Raw genomic sequence first — 13,686 nt, 5'->3', positions numbered from 1 at the left:
TGCGTATTTCAGAGGATGGAGGGTTTTTCCCTGGGGCCGCGATGTCTGAGGGAGTTGATCGTGAAACAGGGAACGAGCCCTGGCGCTCGCTGGCTCGCCGGGCTGCTTTTTTATTGCGGATGGTGTTTGCCGAGCCGTTCGCCGGGCAGTGGGCAGTGGGCAGCCCAGGCGCAGAGGCCGCTCGCTGAACTTGTGGAGAGGAGACGTCGTTTTGGCAGATGGAGGGAGACGCCGGGCGCTTGCCACTGTCGAAGATGGTTCTGCGATCACCTTGGGAAAACCCAACTTGGTCCGTGCGTCCACCTGCCTCGGGTGTTTTTAAAAAAAAAAAAAAATTAATAAATTAGAGACGAGGCGGTGCGGGGAAGGAAGGAGCCGCTCGAGGCGGCAGTGTTAATCCCGGACTACATTTCCCAGCAGCGCCCGCGGCTCGGCGGGGCGGGTGGGAGGGCGATGGCGGCCTGGGCGCGGGCGGTGCGGGGGCTGCTGCTGGATATCAGCGGGGTCCTCTACGACAGCGGCGGGGATGGTGGGGTGCCTATTGCCGGTTCGGTGGAGGCGGTGCGCAGGTGGGTGCCAGGGGCTCGGTGGAGCACGGCCCCCCGCGGTTGGGGGAGGAGGAGGCGGCCGAGGCGGGGTTGGCGGCGTGAGGGGCCGTCTGGGGTGGGGGGCACCCCAGAACATGGCGGTGCGGGCCTGGCGCCCCAAAACGTACGGTGTGGGGCTAGCCCTGAGCTTTGGAACAACACCTAAAGGCCAGCGGGGATCGGGGTTTAAAACGCTGTGCAGCCCCCCGGTTTGCTGCGCAAAGTTCAGTGGGACGGGGTGGAACGTGAACGTTTTGGTTCACCTGGGTGTCTTTTGGGCTTGTTTAAGCTGTGAGGGAGTCTGCTGAGTTTGGGAATCTGCTGTCCCTGGGCTGATGGTGAAAGGAGCCTGGAGCAATGGGACAGATCCCATCCCGCCTGATTTTGTATTTACTGTTCTTGCTGCACATGTAGCAGGAGCAGGCAATATATAAGAGGTCTGGCATGTTCCCTGGTAATCATTTTTAAAATATTGTCTGCACTGGCATGGTGCTTCTGTAAATTGATTAGCTTTGCTGTCAGATTAGCTGGGACTTCTTGTGGAGAACTTGCAGCCCAGCAGAAATGGAGAATTTCAGCGCTGCAGTTAATGATTGCCCAGGTTAAGTGACTCAAAAGCAAAGTACTGTCACGGCAAGTTACTTGGCAGTGCCCGCAGGTAGTGAACTCCCTTGCTTTTAGCTGGGTAATGTTAACATAGGCTAAGTAACTGCTGCTAAACAGACAGCAATTTCATTTATTTAACTTAACTAACTTCAGCTAACTAGCTTGACTTGCCAGTGTATCTGCATGGGCCCTGCTTGACCAGAGGAGCAGGATGGGGCTGGGGGGAGAGCAATGGCCACAGGATTGTCTGTGCTTAAAGGCAGGTATTGATTGGTGGGTCTGTGTCACTGGAGGAGGTTGTTCGCTTCCAGAAGAGCCTTTTTGATCTGTGTGATGTTTCACTAACCAGCTGCAGAAAATCTAGATCTGTTTCACGTGGCAAGTGCTGCTGCATGTACCCCATGAGAAATATTTTAAATGTCAAAATACTCAACCTGTGTGAAGCATTGACAGCACCTCTGCGGCTTTTGTCCTTTGGGGCCACCCAGCACGGACACACTTGTGGCAAGTGCTTTATTGAGCAGGGAAATATGCAGGAAGAAATATTTAAATTGCTAAAATTAATCTTATGAATGTAGTTAAATACATGCCGAAATGTTGATGGAACTACCATGGAAGAAGCAGAACTGGAGAAGGCCCAGGTGCACTGGTAACAAAAGAAGTCTTTGCTGCTTTTTTGTTGGATTTTTTTAATGATATCTTTGCTCATATTTCTTGAAATACATGTAGCAGGCACATAAAGTGTCATCAGACGAATTGTCTGTTTCGTCTACAGGATCAGAGTTTCCGGTGCTGTCAGAAAGCAGTGTTTCAAGCAAGTTTAAGGGTTATTGAGGCTCTTGGCCCATTTGTGGTGCTCAGCTGGCCGGGAGGAGCTGCAGGTGCCAGGACAGCTGATGAGAGAGCAGCACTCCAAGGGTATTTGGTGAAATTAGGCAGAGGGAAAAGCAGCTTTTATAAAGACATGGTATTGAAATCCCGTGGCATGTGGTTTTTCCATGGGATCACATAAGACTTTTGTTTCCATTCCTCCATATCCCCTTTACGTGATATGTCAGTGTGTTTTCTGTTCTCGTGCCTTTCCGTAGCTATGCTACAAGCTCAGGATTCAAGAGACACCTTGAGAGAAAAGGCTTGTAGCAAAACGAAAGCATTTGTTTTCCCCTGGGTGTGTAGAGCAGCCTATTTGCTGACTGCAAAGGGGCAGGCTCTGCCTGGGCGGCCTTAGCCAGGATTAAACTTCCCTGGCTTTCCTTCTTGTCTCACTCAAATCCTCCTGGTAATATTGCTTCCCACTGAGGCAGGGGCTGATGCCTGTGCCAGCTGGTCTGTCGGTGAAGGAGAGTCTTCTCCTGCTCTCCACGTTCTAAAAGAACGCGTCTTACCACCCTCCTCTGATTTCTTGCCAACTTCTGCTGGCACAGTTGCATACACCAAGTTTGTGCAGTGTGTGGCACAGGGCAGCCCAGATCCTAGCTGAGGCCTCCAGGTGCGGCCGAAACAAACATAAATAACAACAACAACATAATTACTGTCAGAGATCAGATCATTCCTTTAAAAAACAGGACATATTCAATAATATCTGCATCATGGTTCCCCAGATGCTTTTGACATACTTTCTTTTGTTTCTTCTAGGTTTTTAAACTTTATTTTCCATCAGGTTGCAGGCTGTTATTAAATAACTTTTGTCACTGCATTTGCTGAAACCTCCCATAAGAGGCAACATAAACTGCAATTTAACTTATGGCAATGTCAGAAATATGCCAATGAAACAAGAGTAAAACTCTGGCCTTGGGCTAAATGTAAGATATTACGGGCTTTCTCTGGAAATACTGGAAGTGTCTAAGCCCTTGTTCATTGTTAGGGGTTTCTGTGACTCGGCGGCTAATCCGACCTGTCTGCTTGTCTGACCTGGAGGGGGCTGCAAGGGTCTTTCAGGTGGGTTTGGAGATGCCATGGGAAAGTCAGTCTGTTTGGGCAGGATCTAATGAGCGTCAGCCGGGGACTACACGGCTCCGATACGTCCGCCGTGCTGCATCCAGCATGTTGCGTGGGGAGGTGGTGCGTTGCACTGCTTTGTGGGCTGCCGTGGGGCTTCTCTGCAGCTCTGTGCACAAGGCTTGTTTCCTAGGGAGTGTGCTGGGAGTGTGAAGGTTGTTTTTAGCATGCATGGGCTCCGAGGAGTTTCATACCAATAAGCGATGGAGAAGTGGTGGTCATAGCTGTGGAATTGGGGACAGCAGAAGTGAGTATGGAAAAGTGCCAGGAAGTTAAAAAAAACAAAACATTTTGTTCAGGTCATTCAATGTAAGTGGTTAAGAATGATCATTTTCCTTGGGTAAAGTCAAGTAGCCTTATTTATCTGCCTATTAGGTTGATAATTGTTCTAGCTCACACTGTTTAAAATCTTTATTGACTCATTATCCTATTGCCAGTTGGTCATTAATATTTGTGTCTGCGTCATAGTACAGCTCAGTGGTTTCAACCAGATGGATTAAAGCTAAAAGCAGCTCTTTTTTTAATTAATTCATTTTTGTATCAATTAAAAAGTCATAATTGCAGATAGCTAGGAACTTTATAACTAATTCAAATTGATATGATCTTTTGCTAAAAGAAATGTCTAAAACCTTTTAGTTCATATGTATGTCCAATAGGAGTCTTAAATGCCATTTTGATAATTCACACTGCAGATATGGACTCTCCTAATATGATGGCTGACCTGTTCACTTCAGATTATCATGCTACATCATCTCCCACACCATTACAGCAATTAACTTCATGTAATAACATATAGTACACACCAATAAAAATCATAAATAAACATTTCCATTTGTGATTGGTCTCGTATGACTGAAGCCATTTCAACCCCTTAAAACTATATTAGCTGCATTATTTTTTTTTTGTTTTCAGCCAAATTCTGCTATGCAGTTATTTGAGTTAGTATTCGAGAGAGTAGCAATGTAATTTCTGCCAGCAGAGTTTGACCCGGTTTATATTTATGATGGCTGCAGGGGGGTGGTTCTCTCTTGTTTGTTTGTTTTTAGCTAGCAGTACAGTCAGATGGAGTGGGAAAAATGACCAAAGCAGCTGACGGACACTGGAACATCCTGACCAAGATGACATTCAGTAGTGCACTTCCCAGTGCCATAGAGACCCTCCTGAGGAAAGCATCAGTAGTCACTATCCAAGTTGGTATAACTTGTGATGAAACACTGTTACAGCTGGGAATGCTTTATTTATTGCTAATGTTCCTGCATCTCTGATAAATGTTACCTGTGAAATATATTAGGATTCAGTATGCTGCAAGGGAATTGGTGGATCGGAGGCCGAAAGGATGAACCATAGAAGTAGTTGTTGTACAGAGCATCCTTCTGTGCTCAAGTAAGAATAAGGTGAATCTGGATCCTTTCTGTTACTTGTCAAGACTATGGCAGACAGGCACCCACGTGCCTAAGGGCACTGGCACCTCAGGTTTAACCCCAAAGTCAGGGTGCCAGGAATGTCATTAAATCTACCGGGGACTGTTATTGTTAGCTTTAGGTGGGGATATTGAAGTGGTGGATGACTGGAAAATCCCAAAGCAGCTTGGTAAGATAATTTGACCCTTCAGAACTTTTAACCCGTAACATTTCTTCATTGTTTAGTTTGCTGTGGCATAAATTTGTTGTTTTAAAAAATCCTTATAACAGAGTTAAATAAAACACATATCTTCTGAGTGCGCACCGTTAACTGGCAGGGACTGTGGAGCAGATCAGAAAGCACGTGGACAAGATCAGAAAGCCTATCGGTGACTTTAAGGCTTCTTCTGGAGCCAGCCTTAACAGTGCCTCTGTACTGACCTGTTATTGTCTTAATTGATTTACACAGCATTGACACGAGGTGAGCTATTCGCGTTTTATCTTAACAAATAGCAGGGAGCTGGTCTCTTACAAGACAGAAGGTGGTTAAACATCCATAAAAGATGCTCAGCCTCTGCTCTGTTATTTGCATTTACAGCTGTGTGCTGATAGTGTGCCCATTAGCATATCCATATGAAAAGCACACAGTGGTTGGACATTTACAACATCCTGTTGTTTGGCCAGTATAGTGCATCTGTTAGCACAACTTTCAACAGAGTCCTTTAAATGAGCAACGGAAATCTGGGGAGCATGGAGGCTGTGGAGCAGCTGGACGGTCGTGTTAAAATAAAATACCTGGAGAGTCTAACAAGGCGAAGATTGTGAGGAGGACAAGCGGAACTGGAACCGTAAAGCAATTCAGCGTGCGGGGGTTTGGGTGGGACAGTGTGAGTTTACAAAGAGCCATCTGAAAGTGTGCGTGGGACAAGGAGTAGGAAATCTTTGTTGTAACCTGCCCTTTCTGAAGCAGCAGAGACACAGAAAGATGAAGCAGTTCTGTATAGTCATGTAGCTGTTCACTGGCAGAGCCAGAAAGATCCAGGAATTGATCTTCAGTGGGTGCAGAGCTGTCACAGCTCCACTCTAGTCTGTAACGTTAGCTGTGACCTCAGTTTTCTGAGAGCAGTGGACCTTCCTAACCCATATTTGTTTTCCTAATCAGCAGTGTTCATTATTATTTTAAAAAGATCTGGGTCCCTGAAGTTGTGGGTACTCCAGGTGCTGTCTACGTAACTTGCATGTGTCAGTGCTTACACTTTTGGAATTTAAATGTCATTAACCTCTAGGGTCTTGAGCTACTTACTGTCCATTGGCATGACTATGTGCTGTACAAATTTTTACCGATAAAGAATAACAGAAGATGCTACATTGATACTTGTTCACTGTACTTGATACCTAATGGTACTTGTTCGTCCACTACCTTGTAGAAATACTGATAAATCCCTGAAGTGGATGAGCAGCGCGGTACCTCTTTCTGTGCTTTAGAACTTGAGACTTGTTGCAGTTTACCTCTGCTGTAGTAGTTTTTTTTTCCTCATCTTTCATGTTTGGTGAACTTGGTCTGGAATCTTAGAATCGAGTCTAATTCTTTGTATATCCTCAGCAGGATCACCATTCAGATTCCATGCTGTCTTTGCAAGTGATGCACTGGAAGTAGCTGTGGATTGCTTCCAGATTAAAAACACATCATGTTTTGTTGGAACGCAGCTTGGTCTTTGAACTATTGCAATTACATAGTATGGTACTTTCTAAAGTAGGTAAGCAGAGCATGTGAAAGTGAATTCTTTCTCTATAAAATAGGCTAATTGAAACCTTTTGGCAATTTACTTTCTTTTTCCGAGAAATAAAATTCATTATTTACAAACAGGTGCTGTTTGTATACAAAGTAAGAATTCAACAGTGACAAAGATAACTTGGTTTTGACTGAAATTTTAATGGCATAATTAGTAGCTTCAGAGGCAATCCCCCCCCCCCAACTGCTTTTAGCACAGAATGAAAGCTATTGGACTGTGATTCATTATATTGTCTATAAAAATGTTTTGCTTAATGCAAATAAGTGTATTCCAGACCTGTTTATGCTAACTGAATCCCCAAAGTTCAGGGGTTTTTTGACAGCTCCAAAGTAGAGAGTAACTAAGTATTTAAAGTCTACCAGAGTTTACTTTTGTTGCAAAATACACCCATGTGTTTGAATCATACTCAGTATTGTGTTGCTGCGTTACAACAATCGGGCAGCCACTACAAGAGGAGGTGGGAAGCCCTGATTCAGTTCCTGCAGTGTGGTTAAAGTTTGGGACTGCTAGGTGTCAGACTTTAAGCTAATTTGGTAATCTGCAGTGATCAAACGTGTCTTGTTACTGAACATAATGGATCAGAAAGATTTTTCTGCTTTGTGCTTCCTTTCTGCAGATTCACGTCAAAAGCATGTATTATTTTTATTAAATACTTAATTCTAGATTTCGCTGTTGTGGTTTATTGTTGTCTACAAATCTGTTGTCCACCCTTCTGTTCAGGCAGGTGGAATATAATTTATGGTATCAAGTATTTTGTTCAGTAATTCTGGTGTTCAGCTGTATTTGGTGTGTCAGAGAGAGGCAGCCTTTGCAGAAAATTCAGGGCAAGACGGAGTTTGTCTGTTTGATGGCTTTAATGTGCAAGTTCCAGTATTTATTTCTATCTCTGAAAAAATCAGGATGATTGAAATATGTAAATAAAGGTGTTGGTATGTTTTCAGAGGTTTACTTTGAACAATAATTTAGTGATTTATCAGTTTTTACTGCCAAACAGTGTCTCAAAGCGGTGTTTCCAGACTCTTTAGTTTTATAATGGTACCCTTTCTTATTTCACCCTTGCCAACCCTTAAATAACATTGGCCTCTTTTCTTGTGGCTCCTTCATATGTGCCTGTTAATTTACCTTCATTCCTGTCCAAAGTAATGCCCTCCTATTTTTTTAATCCCTTTTGCAATCCCTCCTTTGGATTCCCTCCAAATTATCCTCTTCTATATATAGACAGAGGGGAGCCATATGGGTCTGGGGAGGAAATTGTGCTCATGAGATGAGATGAGTTTCAGACACAAGAATGCAAGGGGGAGCAGGGCCAAAAAGTGCCGTACGTAAGGATTTGTCAGGCCAGCCTTGCTATATGGAGCAGAAAGCTGGACCACCAGAGAACAGGAGTTTTAATGAGCTCGGCTATACTCAGGACCAATGACAGGACATCAGTGAATGGAAACACCATGAGATCAGGGGACAAAAGTAGCATCAGAGATGCGACAGCAAGATTTAAGCAGTTTGGACTTACTGTGAGGGTGGAAGAAATCAGGAATGTAAAGGTTTGGACACTGGGATAGAAAGCAAGCCAAAGTCACTGTCTCACAGGAGCATGCACGGGGTTTCATTCGCAGTCCTCTGATCTCATCTCACTGTTAAGCAAAACACCGGGAGGTTCAGTGTTTCTCTGGAATTGGGAGAGGCTTGTGCTGTAAAAGTTGGCTGCGTGAACTAAGGATGCACAAGGGCTTTTATGGCTGGTCTCCTTCAGACTTTTGAAAGAGTGATTTTGTTTGTTGTTGTTTCAGAAGCTGAAATTAAAGGTGAAAAATGCTTGCTACTGAAATAGCTACTAACATAGCATGAATGCCCATTCACGGAGAAAATATAATACATTATTGCTGCAAATGCACTTTTTAAGCAGGGGGCATGTAAAGCAGAGCGAGTGGATTCCCCCCACAGAGGCATTTCCACAGCTGGACCCCACAAGGGGTTATAGCTTTCAGCCAGCGCTGAGCTGGAAAACCCTTTTGCGTCCTCTTCTCAGGTGTGTGTGCTGCTCCGGCAGTGGGAGGTTCTCCTGGGAAAAGCCTGCAAGATCAGGCCCAGGATTTGCATTAATTCCTAAATGTAACATAGTCTGACACCAAGACGTAACCTGTTCATTGCAGGGGCTAGAAAAAGGGTTTTGCCCTCTGTGTAGAGTGGTGTGTGACTTGCTAGGTTAATTACTCCTCAGCAGTGGCAGGGCCAGCCAGGGAGGCTTTTGTAGACAATGGAAAAACATCCTGTTGCCTGCTGCCAGCAGTGTCTGAAGGCACAGAAGATTTTGATACTTCCCTTTGTCATGGTCACTCACTGTTTTGTGGTCTGGATGAGATTTTAACCACTGTTACACAGACTGTTGAGAACTAGTACAGATCTCTTGTTGCAAAACCCATTTTAATTCGTCATTTTGAGTTTGGTTTTTTTAGATGCTGGCTAAACCCACATCATGCACTGTGGTTCCCCATCAGCCAGGCAGGCTAAAGAAGTGGTCTAAATTTCTGCTCTTTTCAAACTTTTTCTTCTAGGCAAATCATTTCTACTTTTGACCGTTATGTTTCTTCTTGGCTTGGTTTCATCTCCTCTTGACAGGAGATGTTGTACTTGTAGCACCAGCGCCCTGGCCCTTGCAGAGGGCAATCAATTTCTGCTCTTTTCTGCCCTTCCCAGGTGGGAGGACAGCATTGCTGCATGAGTCCTGGTTTTACTGTATTGTTTGGTCGCAGATGGATAACTCTCTGGCACTGTTATTTCCCCGTGTTTCAGAGATGGTATTAGAGTGCTGACAAGTTTACACTGAAGCATACTGGTATTTGTTCGCTGATGCAAAAGAGTCAAATAGCATAAGTGCTTAGCACATTTTTCTTTTAAATTAAAAAAAAAACAAAACACTAAACCACTTTAAAAAAAAAAAACCAACAACACAAAAGCAGGATAAAAAGCCAGTTCTGAAAATCTCATAACAAGCGCTCTTCCAAACCCCGTTGAAGTTGGCATTGGACAGTCGCCAAGCTCAAGCTTCTTGCCTCTCCCAGGATTTCGCTTTCTGTCCCCCTGCCCTTCTGCACAGGACCTGCCGGTTGCGGGCAGGACTCTCCTTCCATTCCCCTGTTAGGAAAAACCTCCACTGCAAAAGAGTGGCCAAAGTCTGAAGTTTAGCCTTATACCGTGTCCTTAGTTGCTTCTGCCATGTGCAGGACAATGTGAATTTAAGGAGTGATGGCTTCCAGCCTACATCCCATGGCCATTTCTTTTCTTACCACTGTCACAAACTTTACATCATCTAAAAGAATAGTTTTTGTGTTTTATCTGCGCAAAGGCTGCCCGTAAAGGTTGGCAAGGGCAGTTGGTTAAGTCTGCACAAGGTCAGTCAGGATGTCTAATAATTGTCCTAACACTTTACCTGTTATGGAACAATAATGAGAGTTTTTTTCATTATTTTCGGGTGAGTGAACCTGGCAGATGCTGACAGCCAGCAGATGTGTAAAGTTCGAGGTGATTTGTAAGGGACCGGCTCATCTGACGCACGGTAATTGCATTGTGGGACATTGTCACTCAGCGTCGTGTCCTGCTCCGGCAGAACGAGGTAAAGGTCAGTTCAAAGAGCTGGCGTAGCGTGAGGGGCAGCTCAGGGCTGAAATTAAAAACCTCATTTCCATCTTTCCCATATACATGTGCTCACGGCATGCCCAGAGCCAGGTGGGTGCCCCAGTTCTAGATTTAGGGATTGTTTGGGTGATGAAGTGGTTGTTTCAGTCCGGAGTGGGTTTAAATGCCTCCTCTGGTAAGGCTTAGAAAAAGTCTCCTTACCCACCTGTTGGTGTGTTAGTTCTGCACTCATCTGTCCGCTTACAATTTTGAGCTTGGAAGTTTCTTCTGTGACTTGCACCTTTGCTTCAGCTCCTGTGTGCTGTGGCAGCTCCCCGGGCAGCCAGTGCTGGCAGGAGAGCCTGTGCGGTGTGCAGCTGGAGGGGTGCGATTGCACTGTTCGTCTGCTCCCTGCTGCCCTGCACACTCGGCCATCCCGTCTGAGAGGGGCTCCAACAAGTTTCATTTGCCACGGGGGTGCCTTTAGCCGAGTTTGCCACTTGTGACACCCCGAAAGGTCGGAAGCTGCTCTCCCTTCATGCCCAACTCCCCACATGCAGGTGAAGTTCAAGTTTCCCTGTTCCTGCTTGTGGGTGTTAGGAGTGGTGTGAGCAGTCGTGTTGGAAACGGAGCGGATTTGTCTGACGGTGAGCCTGTTGACGGCCCCGAACAGGGGGAGCAAGAGGCGGCCTCGGGATGCACGCAGCTACCTGGACCATGCAGAGTCCCTGCAGCGTGGAGCGTAGTGCTGCCTGCCCGCGTGCTTGGCTTGCGCTCTAATCAGGATTGATTTCTGGTGCTTCTGGAGTCTGACTGGGATCTTTATCATTGCCACGATGTATGGAGGTCGGCTGAAGCCCCGATTGACTGGATTTCCTGGGTGTGCCTGTGCTTCTGTAATATAGATGCTGATAAATCTGTAATACGCTGGAGATCTTGATAAAATGTATGTTGTGTATTTCATCTGCTGTTGCCTCATTCTTCTGTACTTGCAGGTGTCTAATCCCTTCGTCTTTATCTCATAAGGCATCACATTACAAATTTTGTTCTTTATTCTTCTGCTAACACCCCCACGCTTGCTGGCAGTAGAAATTGCAGTAACTTGCTCCGCATGTACTTCTTAAAATGTGAACACTGGTGGCTGGGTCACTCAGTAGCTCGAGGTTTCCTGTTAAGCTGGGCAGTTTAGCAGCAGTGCTCCCCGTGCAGTATAGACTCGCTGTGCAAAGCACCTTCCCTCTGTTACGCAGAGACCTTCAAGCCGTCTCTTTCAGTTCCTCCCTCTGCCAAACCTGACCATGAAAACTGAGGGAGAGTTTTGCTGTAAACACGAGTAGAGCCAGGGTTTCACCCCGCAATGGAGAACTGTTGTTAAAAGCTCTCGCTGATTATTTAAGCTCCAAGTTAATAAGTTGTTTGCTGATGTGTGCTGGCCTGCAGGGTCTGCTCACAGTCACCGTGCATCATGTTACAAATTTTGTTCTTTATTCTTCTTCTAACACCCTCACACTTGCTGGCAATAGAAATTGCAGTAACCCATTCCATCGAGGAATGGATTTGTCCTGGTGTGTGTATAGTCATGCACGTACCAGTGAGTGACTGTATCGTACAAGGATTTGGCAGAGACCTAGCAGAGGATCTTTCTAGAGATGCTAACTTGGAAGGAAAAGGCAGCTTTTCATTGAAAAGGTATATTTGTAGAAATAAGTCTTCTCTGGAGTTCTTGATGATTTTTCTTTTGTTTAGTGTTCCAGGATATTTTTAAGAATCCCTTTCATGTTTCAGCAGAGGACTCTCATTTTCTGACCAGTTTGGCTTAACTCTTTGTAGACCTCACCTGATACTAGGCATTTACCGAGCTCGTTTGTTGAGGTGGTAATTGCTGGTGGCCACGAAGGTGTAAAGTGGCCCAGGATGTGTCCGGACTGTGGTCATGCCTTTCAGAAGTGTAGCTCTGTTTTTCATCTAAAATTCTGAGAAGGAAGTTAAATTTGTAGTATAGGAACACTGAGTCTTTGCTTGCACCAAGCTGACCCGTGAGGGCACGTTTGTTTGCCTGTGCGAGTTGGTGGTTAGTGTTCCTGGACTCATTTCATTGACCTTCAGGAAGAGAAAGAATAGATTCTTATTCAACAAATATCTGCTTCCAGGCAGTTGTGAATCACGGGATTTTTTTTCCGAAGAGTGTGCAGATAGGCTTTGCATTTAGAATAAGATTTTTTTAACCACAGCACACTCTATTAAAGTTTGTTATGTATCCAAATTACACTGCTTTGCTTTTTAACTACAGCTGAAACCGTGTTTCGAATAACAGATGTGGAATACTGTCATCCCACTGTCACACCAATTGTTCATTGTTCTGAGAAGGTCACATCATAATTCATTAACAATAATTATTCCCTGGGTATACCCTGCACTTCTTCACTCAATTGCTTCATTAACTTGTGAGTGAATCTCACATTCACTGCTCCAATCAATGAAGATATATTTATAATGTACAAGTGGATGCTATTAGTTACAATATATTAACTGCCTAATTTAAAATAGAAAAGCTATCTTTATGAAGGGCAATTAACCACTAAGTGTAATTGATAATTCACATACCTATGATTAGGAAAGACAAATAATAAGAAAGAAATGAATCACCTGCGTTATTGAAGACGACACTGGCGTGCAGTTTCAATGGGCAGAAGGGACTCTTTTGGTCAGGACCGGATTTCTAAGAATCCTTTGATGGAAAGTTCGCCATGGGATGCATTATCTTGATTTCGGTGTTTACACCGACAGGTTGGGGTCATCTTCCCTAGAAAAGGAATCCAGAACAAATATTTAAAAAAAAAAAAGTGATACATTTTAAATGCTTCTGATTTTCCACGGCCACTTTGAAATACATTGGTCCTCTGACAGCTGACAACTCATCCTTGGAGGAGAGGCCTTTTCATGACATCCCCAGTAGGTCACCACAGCTTGGGTCAGGAAACAAAGTGGGTCAGAGGCAGAGGACTTGCACGAGTTTGCAGAGTACCGATCCACAGGAGCTGTGTCCTTGGCTCTGGGCGCTTGGGGCCATGTTTTCTTCCCTTGAGAAGCCGTTTACCTGTAAACATTTATTATTGAATCAGTTGAAGTACAGTATTTTTCAGGATTACCCACCAGGTAACAGCACAGGTGTTTTATGAGAGATTAAATGATAAATGTGACGGAATCCACCCCTGTGTTAATAGAAGCATCATTCTTGGAGCGTGATGCCAATAGCTGGCTTCTTACCCGGAGTGTGCAGAAGTGCAAAGCCTTGCTGTTACCTCCAGCAGATCACTGCAGCAGGTTATCAGTAAGTGGAAAGGTGAAGAGCCACGTTAAAATACTGATAGCCAGTGTTATCGCACCAGGTACTGCACACGGGGCAGTGCAGTGCTGTCAGTTCATGTGAGTCTACATCCATGGACTGTTTTAAAGATAAAGAACTGGATTTGGGGTTTTTTGGTGTGTGGAGGGAGCGTGTGCCAGACAGGCTGTGGTATCCTGAGGAAGATAGGCATCACCTGGTCTGCCATGCTGAGCTTAGCTCTCTGCTCCAGAAGGGCAGCTGCATGCTATGGCAGGGGCTCCGCACATGAAGACTGCGGTTGTAGTGCCCAGCATCAATATTTAGGTGTGTCTTGTCACGATTCTGGCGTTTCATCTTTGCAT

General features: G+C 45.0%; 1 protein-coding gene across 3 annotated transcripts in view; it reads left to right on the top strand.

Moving 5' to 3' along the window:
* The first annotated feature begins 441 nt into the window (after window positions 1–441).
* Window positions 442–13,686, top strand: part of LHPP (phospholysine phosphohistidine inorganic pyrophosphate phosphatase) — an 88,876-nt gene continuing 75,631 nt past the window's right edge. For 2 of the 3 annotated variants that reach the window (XR_008577972.1, XM_054832875.1), the window contains exon 1: window positions 447–569. Coding sequence is in view for 2 of the 3 variants with exons in the window: in XM_054832875.1 (XP_054688850.1) it covers window positions 454–569 (116 nt within the window). In the remaining variant the exon portion in view is untranslated. Of the gene's footprint in view, window positions 570–13,686 lie in introns of all 3 variants that reach the window. The other variant, XM_054832873.1, reaches the window with a different exon arrangement.

Source organism: Grus americana, chromosome 7, assembly GCF_028858705.1.
Source record: "Grus americana isolate bGruAme1 chromosome 7, bGruAme1.mat, whole genome shotgun sequence".
Taxonomy (NCBI): Eukaryota; Metazoa; Chordata; class Aves; order Gruiformes; family Gruidae; genus Grus; species Grus americana.
This window is presented reverse-complemented; position numbering and strand designations above follow the sequence as displayed.